This window comes from Penaeus chinensis, chromosome 33, assembly GCF_019202785.1.
Source record: "Penaeus chinensis breed Huanghai No. 1 chromosome 33, ASM1920278v2, whole genome shotgun sequence".
Lineage (NCBI taxonomy): Eukaryota > Metazoa > Arthropoda > Malacostraca > Decapoda > Penaeidae > Penaeus > Penaeus chinensis.
The window spans coordinates 1,191,861-1,201,860 of record NC_061851.1 but is presented as its reverse complement, the minus strand read 5'-3'; the positions used below and the strand labels follow the sequence as shown (position 1 = coordinate 1,201,860).

The window sequence follows — 10,000 nt, the reverse complement described above, 5'->3', positions numbered from 1 at the left end:
TATATTTTTAATTTTTCCATTTTTCTGAAGTATTTCAAACACATACTAACCCATTGGCGACGGGTATAGAAAGTTAAAAAAAACTCTACGCTCTGGTGAACCGCGGCAACGCGCCGACTCTTTTGAGCGCGTGAATTAGGTACATCAAGCCGAATCATTGCCTCAGGGTGCTTTGGCGCGCCGCCGCGGCGGACAGCCGCACGCCACATTTCGGGCGTATTGTTATGACGCCTATAGGCGTGACCCGTCGCCACTGGGTTAAGACTTAAGTTTTTAAATTTGCTATTTTCAAGGTAATGGTTCTTAAATCCTGCCAATGATAGTCTGCCTGTTATAAAAAAAAAATAATAATAATAACTATAACAATATTAATGGTAACTTAAGGAGCACAATGTTAGGTGACCATTACAGTATGTCAGTGCTCTAGGCGAAGGCCCACAAACCAACACAATGTATATCAGACCAAATACAGCTGGCTGATTCCCCAGCAATTTATTGTCAAACAAGAAAACTGTCCAAGCTCTGTCATTCCATGAACCCTCCCTGTAATTCTCCAAGACGAAAGACTGTGTGGGTGCAGCCCCCTAGAATCATAAATTATTATAAGCATGAAACTATCATTACCTATCACTACTATCTTATTCTAGTATTGACCCTAGGAATCTTCCTTTTGTAGTTCATACTCTGCTTAGATAACAAAGTTAATATTGTTGCTACCATGAACTAAAACTAGCCATTGCAATAGGTTAACAAAAAACATAACCATGCAATCTATATTGAATTCTTTGGTGCCATTGTCTTTCTTTTTTTCATAAAACTACCAATTCCTTAACTACCACCATGATGAATAACTGCAGATTTCCCACCAACACTAGTTAATAATACAATTTTAGCTGTACTAGGATACTACAGGGCAACAGGTAATACTGTCTGTCCACAATTTCTGACAGGAAGATTTTTACAGAGCTTGAAATACAACAATAGTTAAAGCTTGTAGTATGATGTTACTAGAAACTAAACTGCAATTCCCAAAACTAATGAAAATATGTTTCTCCTCCTACTTATAGCGGGTTAATGTCTCATTCCTCGACAAATACTGATCCAAATAGCATTAAAGTTCAGCCAAGGGGAAATACTTGGAAATAAACCCTTGTTCCACCAACACCAGAGTTCCGTTCGGCTTCGGGCGAGCAAAACGGGAATGGCCAAGAGCATAACCGAAGGCCACAGCCGCAGAGTCGCAGCGGCCGCCCAAACCCCGAGACCCCAAGACCCCGACCGAAATCCCTTCCTTTCCGCCAAAAAAAGAATCTGGAGCCAATATGGAGCACGGACGCCGGGCTTCCCAACCGCCGCCGTGCAAACCCTTCCACAGCTTCTCCCAACCCACCTTTTGGATCTGTGCGGAGTTCGGGGGCGGCCTTCCCCTCTGAGGAGGCTGGTTGGGGTAGGCCAGAGTCATGGCGGGCTTCGGGGGCGAGTGACGGGAGAAAATCCGAGGCGCGAGAGGAGGCCGAGGGCGACGCCGCCAGAGACAACATAAACAATCCGCGAGGCCCGCCACGGCTGCCAACCGCGCCGCGCCGCCGCTCAGGCCTCTTTTTGCGGCTCTGGAGGCTCTATTGCGTCATGCCTCGGGGTTTAGAGCGTTGGGGTTATTTTCCCTTGTTAATTGGGCTTATTCGGTGTCTTTTAGGGCGAGTGGCAGGGCCGGTATGTGGCGATGCTGACTATGAAATAGGATTCAGGGTTGCCAACCTCTGTTCGGCCAGTCTTAACACACTGATTTAAATTTGCGTCGTAATAAGGATATCGGAATAATCGCGATGGCCTCGTCATGCTCATGCACATCGCTGCCATAAGTTATGGGATTACGCAACGCAATACATGGAATATAGGAAGGGTTTATTGAATTTGAAGGTTCAGGCTTTGCACACTCTTTTATCGGTAATGCTCGAGCTTAAACTGTTCTCGTCTATATTTCTAGTGATTTTCTATTATTATTCAATTTTCCTTGTTTTCTGTGTGTGTGTGTGTATGTATATGTGTATGTATGTATATATATTTACATATATATATATATATATATATATATGTATATATATATATATATATGTGTGTGTGTGTGTGTGTGTGTGTGTGTGTGTGTGTGTGTGTGTGTGTGTGTGTGTGTGTATGTATGTATGTATGTATGTATGTATGTATGTATGTATGTATGTATATATACACATATATATATATACATATACATACATATATATACATATATATATATACATACATATACATGTATACATATGTGTGTGTATGTATATATATATATATATATATATATATATACACATATGTATGTATATATATGTATATATATGTATATATATAGTCTTCAATTTACTCATATTTTAGATGTATATACATTTTGAAGGTGATGAAGTAACTGATATTAAGATAGAAACCTTCAATATTGGATTCATATAATACATTTATAAACTTATTCCAGTTATAAGGCTGACCATTAGGCCCATAAGCCATGTGGGGGATACTACTACAAGCCACATTATGTCCCCAGATCATAGTCTAATGAACAGTTAGTAGCAATTTTAATTTTCAGATTGCTTCTTCAGTCCCCTACTGACAATATCAAAGTTTGGAAGAGGTGACCAATCTTACCAGGTATTTGTTAGTATCATGAGAATTTAAGGGTATATTTGTAACTCCTCTTTTATTGAATAGCCCAGTCAAAGTCATAATCTCAAATTTCAAGTCAGTAATTCAGTTTCAAAGTCAAAGTCAAAGCCACTTGTCAACTGGCTGATGAGATATGTGAGGAGCATTTTAAAGCTCAAAAATAGGCTAAATACTTATAGATTTTGTCAGCCCCTTGCCGACGGGTACAACGTGCTATGCCCACTGTTAGTGCTTGTTTGATTGTTTTTACACATAGATGGCTATACTTGTACTAAGTCACCAATGAGCCAGTTACAAGTACTGCCTGTCTCGTCCGTTCACCCTTTTCTTTGATTTACGAAATATTTTATGTTATCTTATTTTGCTGTTACTAATATTAAAACACATTATAATAATTATAATGTTTATAATAAAAATAATACCATCAATATTCATATCACTAGTAAAAAATATGTTTTTCCTGCCAATTCAAATCAGGTACAGTCACAAGGTCTACCAATTGACTCCTTTGTGGATAAGCACTAGCAGAGCCATCTATGGGCAGACATTTCACCAAAAAATATCGAAAATTGGCACAGCATTTTCCCCATTTTTTTTTTCATTTTCCCCGGCAGCATTGGGTTAAAAGAATGCATACATGGTACCATTAATTTAAACAATAGTTAGAGTGAAGGCCTAACTTTTTTCTTTTTAGGAGAGAAATGATTATCATGTAATGGATATAAAGGACATATGGCAAGTTTAGACGAAGATTTTAGGACACATTGACTGTCTGTAAATGGTAAACATTTGTTTATTAATTTTCTGATTCATCCATGCCTGATTGTTATCTATGCGTGATTTTACAGTGGAATCACTGGTTGGTGCTTGGTATGTCCTTAAGAATAAATCTAGTAGTGGTATGAATAACTTTCATTAAATGGAGATGGTAGTCTTGTGCAATAAAATGTTGCTTAATCAAACATTATGTAGGGCAGATGGTAAATACAGGAATAATCCAAATAATTGTTTTTATTTGTTAAGGCTACAAATAAATGTAAAAAATATAAAGTTAATAAAATAATACCATTATAATATACCACATTCATCTAAGTATACATGTTCTTCTACATAACCTATACTGCATGTTATACAATTGTAACATTCTATGACGCACATATCTTTTAGGTTCCTAAAATACAGTAGAAGAGAAACCTCAATCATAAAACTCTTGCACACTGAATATATCCATATCTCTACCAAGAACATCATTAGTTTGAACTCTGAAACAATTACAATATTATGTACATTTCAGTGCCACTAAATATTATGTAGAAGATAATCCTTCTCATTGACGATACATCATCATATAAATACAAGTGCTGACCTACAGTGCTGAGTCTCTGTTAAATTGAAAGTAGATTTTATACATAGGAAAAAATATTATTCATATTTCCTCTGAACAATCATACCATTTTATGTATACACACACTAAAATATATTTTCTTTACAAACAACAGCATTGTAACTCTTGTACAATCATACAGTGATTATATATATATATATATATATATATATATATATATATTTTGTGTGTGTGTGTGTGTGTGTGTGTGTGTGTGTGTGTGTGTGTGTGTGTGTGTGTGTGTGTGTGTGTGTGTGTGTGTGTGTGTGTGTGTGTGTGTGTGTATGTGTGTGTATGTGTGTGTGTGTGTGTGTGTGTGTGTGTGTGTGTGTGTGTGTGTGTGTGTGTGTGTGTGTGTGTGTGTGTGTGTGTGTGTATGTGTGTGTGTGTGTATGTGTGTGTGTGTGTATGTGTGTGTGTGTGTATGTGTGTGTGTGTGTGTGTGTATGTGTGTGTGTGTGTGTGTGTGTGTGTGTGTGTGTGTGTGTGTGTGTGTGTGTGTGTGTGTGTGTGTGTGTGTGTGTGTGTGTGTGTGTGTGTGTGTGTGTGTGTGTGTATGTGTGTGTGCGTGCGCGCGCACGCGCGCACGCATGCATGTGTACCCACACCCACATATACATAAGTACATACATAAGTACATACATATATACATACGTACCATACATACATACACACCACACAAATAGAATGAATTTAGTAATCAGCTGCATTAGCAGCCAAATAATCTTTTCGTCCAATGCCTGCTGCTTGTTTGTTCTGCATGGCCTCCAGTCGAGGACAGGCTGTGATACGATGACCCAAACCTCCACAATAAGAACATCCTCTCTCATCCTCTTCATTGGTCTCCAATGCTGCCATGAGATCATCCTCTCCACCTCCAAGCATAAGTAAGAAGGGCGGTACCTGAGAAAAAGAGAAATTAACAGTTAGTACGGTCACTTTAGTTTACATTACAAGCATAAAAACCATTAATGAAACACACCAAGTAAATTACTTTAAACATTAATTCATTATCAAGAATGCCTGAGAAGAAGGAAAAAACTATACAAACCTTCTGCTTGGCTTCAATGAGCAAGTGTTTGAGATCCAATAACACTGATTCATCATTAGCCTTATTGATGAAGGTTGTAGCCACACCATGTTGGCCCGATCGTCCAGTACGCCCAATACGATGGACGTAATTTTCAATATCATCTGGCATATCATAGTTAATGACATGTTGAATGCCAGGGAAATCAAGACCTTTTGAGGCCACATCTGTTGCCACTAAAACATCTTTGTCACCTCTCTGCAAATAACAATTATTTTTGAATACCTACTTGTATCTTTGTAAAGGTTTCTTCAATATTTTTTTTCTTCTACATATACTTGTATTTTTGCTTACTTATCTGATATTACTACTGGTAACAAACAGTCTCTATTTTATGTCATGCTTAATAAATGGTTATTCAAGAATCCTGGAGATATATCTTCAGATTTTGATAACAACTACAAAGAGAAGCAACAATAATTTCAAATAGCTGTCGATTTTACATTATGAATTATCTTCAAAGTGTGATAAACTGGATGATGATCATGTTAATAACAGTAATAACCAGACTGGATCTTACCTGGAAAGCCTGGACCGCTGCCGATCTTTCCTCCTGGTCTTTCCCACCATGGATAGCAGCAGCCGTCACACCCTTCAGCAGCAAATACTCCTGAATGAGATCTACATCCTGCTTCTTTTCAGCAAAGATGAGTACTGGCGGAGAAGTCTTGTTCAAGCAAGTCAGGATGTGCGTCACCTTTGCTTCCTGTTGAGGAGATGAAAATGTACTATTTAGTAATGTGGTAATCATTGAAAGTTCACTGTGATTGGTAATTAACTAAGCAATTTATTTTAGTCTAATTATAATATAATGCCATAAGCATGTACACCTAATAAGTCAAAATGTACACAACTAAATAGATAAATAAATAAACAAATAAATTAGCAAAATAAAACCACAATGGACAGTAAATGTTTTCAGCATCAACAGGTTTACAATAAAATGTGGGTAGCATGAGTAATCTCACCTGCTTAACATACTCCACTTCTTGGGTAACATTCATTGAGGCCGCACCAGCACGACCAACATTCACTGTGACTGGCTTCACGAGAGCAGAACGAGCAAAATTCTGGATCTTTTTAGGCATAGTAGCAGAGAACAACAAGGTCTGTCGCTGTGCCTTGAAATATGAGTAAATAGTACGCACATCCTCTTCGAAACCCATGTCAATCATTCTGTCAGCTTCATCCATAACTAGGTATCTGTGGATATGGGAAATCCATTAAAAAATATGTAGTATATGTATATATTGCTATTTACCAAATGTTTACCTGTCACATCACATTGATGATGATGATGATGATGATGATGATGATGATGATGATGATGATGATGATGATGATGATGATGATGATGATGATGATGATGATGATGATGATGATGATGATGATGATGATGATGATGATGATGATGATGATGATGATGAAAAAGACAAGAAAGAAGAAGACTCCTACTCCTACTATTAAAAATAATATAAAGAAGACAATAATGATTATGATAATTGACAATAATGGCAATGATGATTTGAATAAGGCTGAAGGATACAAGGAAAAGAAGCAAAGAAAACAAACTGAAAAGCAGAAAGAATAAGATGAGAAAAAAAAGGAATGAAAAAAAAAAGAGAAAACAAGACAAGCAAGGAGAGAAAAGAGAATGGAGTGACTCGAGCGAACCCTCACCTGCAAACATCAAGACGAACCATTTTCTTGTCAAGCATGTCTATGAGGCGTCCTGGAGTGCTCACCATGATATGCACTCCCCTGCAACAGAATAACATTAACAATCATCCTTGCCACAACCAAAAACCCTAGGATGTGCTCAAAGATACTGTTCACTATATCAATTTTCAAATGCAAAAATCAGAACACCAAAAACATGATTTCTCCCAACGACTAAAACACCTTAGAAGTGTTACAGATATTGTCCACTATACTAATTTTCAGATACAAAAATCAGAACACCGTCCCAATACATACTTTCTCACAACTTGCATTGCAGCTGCTACAGGCTCCCCTCCAATAGCTAAGGATGTCCTTAACTCTGGCATACCATCTGCTTCAACAAATTTTGAAATGAACTCTATGTTGTCCTTTATCTGTTTGGCCAACTCACGAGATGGTACGATGATGAGGCCTGAAAGAAGAAACACATAGGTGATAGTCTGCATTTTCTTTTGAGGTATCAGTTCAAGGAAGACTTCTGAAAAATGGATGGAGAAGTCTAAAATGTATCAATGAATGGCTTTAAACTGTATTAAATTTCTGAACTATTATTCTGTAAATAATACTGATGGCTTCACTTTCAAATCAGCAAGATAAATAAAGACAAGTTGTGTCTAGTTTTTCACATTCTTTTTCATATATTCTTGTATATATCATGTCAGCCAGTTGTAACAGTGAGCTCATATTACCATAACTCAGTCAGTACACACAGTTTACTAATATAACCTAGAGATCCAAGCTACATTTACATCTTGAGATGTCAAGGATCATCAGAAGTTATAAGTTTGTTTTAGCATAAATATAAGAAATAATGAAAGAAGTGAAATCCTGGTTATGTAATACCATATCATGTAATACACAGCAGTATATTTTAAAAATATAAGATACCTAAAGTATTGCAAGACTTTAATCATTATTATAACTAACTATAAAAAAGGAAGAAAACTCACCATATGGCCCTTCATTTCCCATAAAAGGCAGCTTTTTCTCTTGCTCCAAACAGAACATAATAATGGGTAAAATGAACACCATACTCTTTCCACTGCCTGTGAATGCGATGCCGATCATGTCACGTCCTTGAAGGGCTGCTGGAATTCCCTGCATCTAAAAATTAGGTAGGAAAGAACTTATTATAAGCAAAAGCAGTGTGGGTAATCATTTTCTATAGATGAATTAACTACACACTTTTTACAAATGAGTGAAAAGAGAAAACTGATAATAGTGTCAAAACATACCTGAATGGGAGATGGTTTTTCAATACCTCGCTTTTGTAAGGCTTTGATAATGCATCTTGGAAATTTCATATCGGCAAATGATTTAAGTGGTGGAGGAACCTCCTCACCTTCAACTAAGATTCTGTAAAGATAAAAAGGTCCAAATATATATAGTAATCCAATGTATATATCCTAACTTTGCTAATTTCCTTTTTCTCTGCAATACTTCAGAAATACTTGAAGATGTGTGTGGGTGTATATGTAAATATGCAGCTCTTACTAATCTCAACATTCAGCATCCTATGTTGATATATCAGTAATCTTTCTGAGTAAACATACATTGAAAATAACTCTTGTTCTTTCATGTACTTCTAATTACTTACTTGTACTTCCTACGCACTCTTTCGTGCCTTTTTTCATCCATGGCCAATATGCGCCTTGGGGGTCTCCAAGCTGAAACTACAGAATCCTCATACTGTACACCACGTGCCAACTCGGACACACCCATCAGAGCTCTTTTCTCTGCCACAGCTTCCAGGAGACGCTTCTCTTCTCGACGCTGTTTCTCCAATTCTGATTCCTTGCGAGCTTTAGAAAAAAAAAAGACATTCAGGTCTCCTTTACTGCTTTAGATTTTACTAAAATATTCAAGTGGATTAAACAAATTTGATTACTCACTTACTCTTCATGGTTACATTTACATATATCTTACACACTTTTACATCTAAAAGTTGACAAACCATTTCTCACCTTCCGCAATTTTTTTGAGTTCAGTGTGCTGGTCCAAGAGGGAGATGTTGTTCTTTCTGGCCAGTTCCTGTACATCCTCCTCTTGTTCTCTTTGCTCTCTTTCCTTCCATGAGTCTGTACTTGCATCCTCATCCTGGTGCAAGAAAGGTTTGCTAGGAATTAGGGTATCCACTCATATTAATATTCTCCAATATTCTATTAATATTTCAAATAATACTTTGAATAAAACTGGATTGCAAACCAAAAATGTACAATTTCAATACAAATGTAAAAATAAAAGTTCCTATATGGATTAAAATACAGATAAGTATAATTAATCTAACACAAGTACATCCAATATACGATATAAACAATACATAATTCACAAATCATGCTTAGAATAGTACTTATAATTTTCTTTTATTAAGTAATGGGTACTACCAACCCCAAAGAAAAGAGAAAATACCTGAGATATCTTCAGTATCTGCTTCATCCGCTGTTTCTTTCTTTCTTTAACAGGAATGTATGGTTCGTATGACTCTTCTTCTTCATCACTGGAAGATTTTGGATCTTCGCGTCTGTATCTCTGAAAGATGAAAATTATTTGAAATTATACACAATTTAACTGATTAGTGTTTTGACCACAGTCAAATGACAAAAGATATGAAAGTAATGCATTAGTAGAAGAGCTCTGGCCATTACTTGAAAAGGTTTCTTGGTTACCTGAATGGGTTGCTTGTACATCTTCCCTTCACTGTTTCTCAAATGTGGGTGTAATCTCTTATATGGAAAAATTTAATAAGCATAATATCTATTACCTATTGCCTATGAAAGACTTCTCAGGAGAGCTACTTCAACACAGCAGACTACATGGTATAATAAATTATCAAAGTTTGACAAAATTATGACTGGTCATACTCTATGTATAATACATTCCCTAAGTATCTGTTTAACCCAAAAGGCTGTAATAAACATGATGGTCATTTTTTGCCAAATTGAAAACACAGAGACCAAAGCAATCACGAACATCAGATGCCGCACCACTCATTACCACCAATGATATGATGATTGCCGCACCATATACGACCTATCATTACTAGAATTTGCATTCTAAGGACACAGCTCCAAGTAAGATCTGCTGATAATTCATGGCCCAAGAGGTTTAAAGCCCCT

General features: G+C 36.7%; 2 protein-coding genes across 2 annotated transcripts in view; both read right to left on the bottom strand.

Moving 5' to 3' along the window:
* Positions 1–1,575, bottom strand: part of LOC125042982 (basic proline-rich protein-like) — a 10,188-nt gene extending 8,613 nt beyond the window's left edge. Inside the window, exon 1 of the mRNA XM_047638856.1 lies at positions 1,391–1,575. Coding sequence (XP_047494812.1) covers positions 1,391–1,462 — 72 coding nt within the window. The 5' untranslated portion in view covers positions 1,463–1,575. The remainder of the gene's footprint in view (positions 1–1,390) is intronic.
* A 3,059-nt stretch (positions 1,576–4,634) lies between these two features.
* LOC125043145 (ATP-dependent RNA helicase abstrakt-like) overlaps positions 4,635–10,000 on the bottom strand; it is a 5,880-nt gene continuing 514 nt past the window's right edge. The window contains exons 2-12 of the mRNA XM_047639116.1: positions 9,294–9,413; positions 8,849–8,981; positions 8,482–8,686; positions 8,120–8,240; positions 7,835–7,988; positions 7,140–7,296; positions 6,843–6,923; positions 6,131–6,365; positions 5,683–5,868; positions 5,124–5,360; positions 4,635–4,975 (exon numbers count right to left, since the gene is read on the bottom strand). Coding sequence (XP_047495072.1) covers positions 4,766–4,975; positions 5,124–5,360; positions 5,683–5,868; positions 6,131–6,365; positions 6,843–6,923; positions 7,140–7,296; positions 7,835–7,988; positions 8,120–8,240; positions 8,482–8,686; positions 8,849–8,981; positions 9,294–9,413 — 1,839 coding nt within the window. The 3' untranslated portion in view covers positions 4,635–4,765. The remainder of the gene's footprint in view (positions 4,976–5,123; positions 5,361–5,682; positions 5,869–6,130; positions 6,366–6,842; positions 6,924–7,139; positions 7,297–7,834; positions 7,989–8,119; positions 8,241–8,481; positions 8,687–8,848; positions 8,982–9,293; positions 9,414–10,000) is intronic.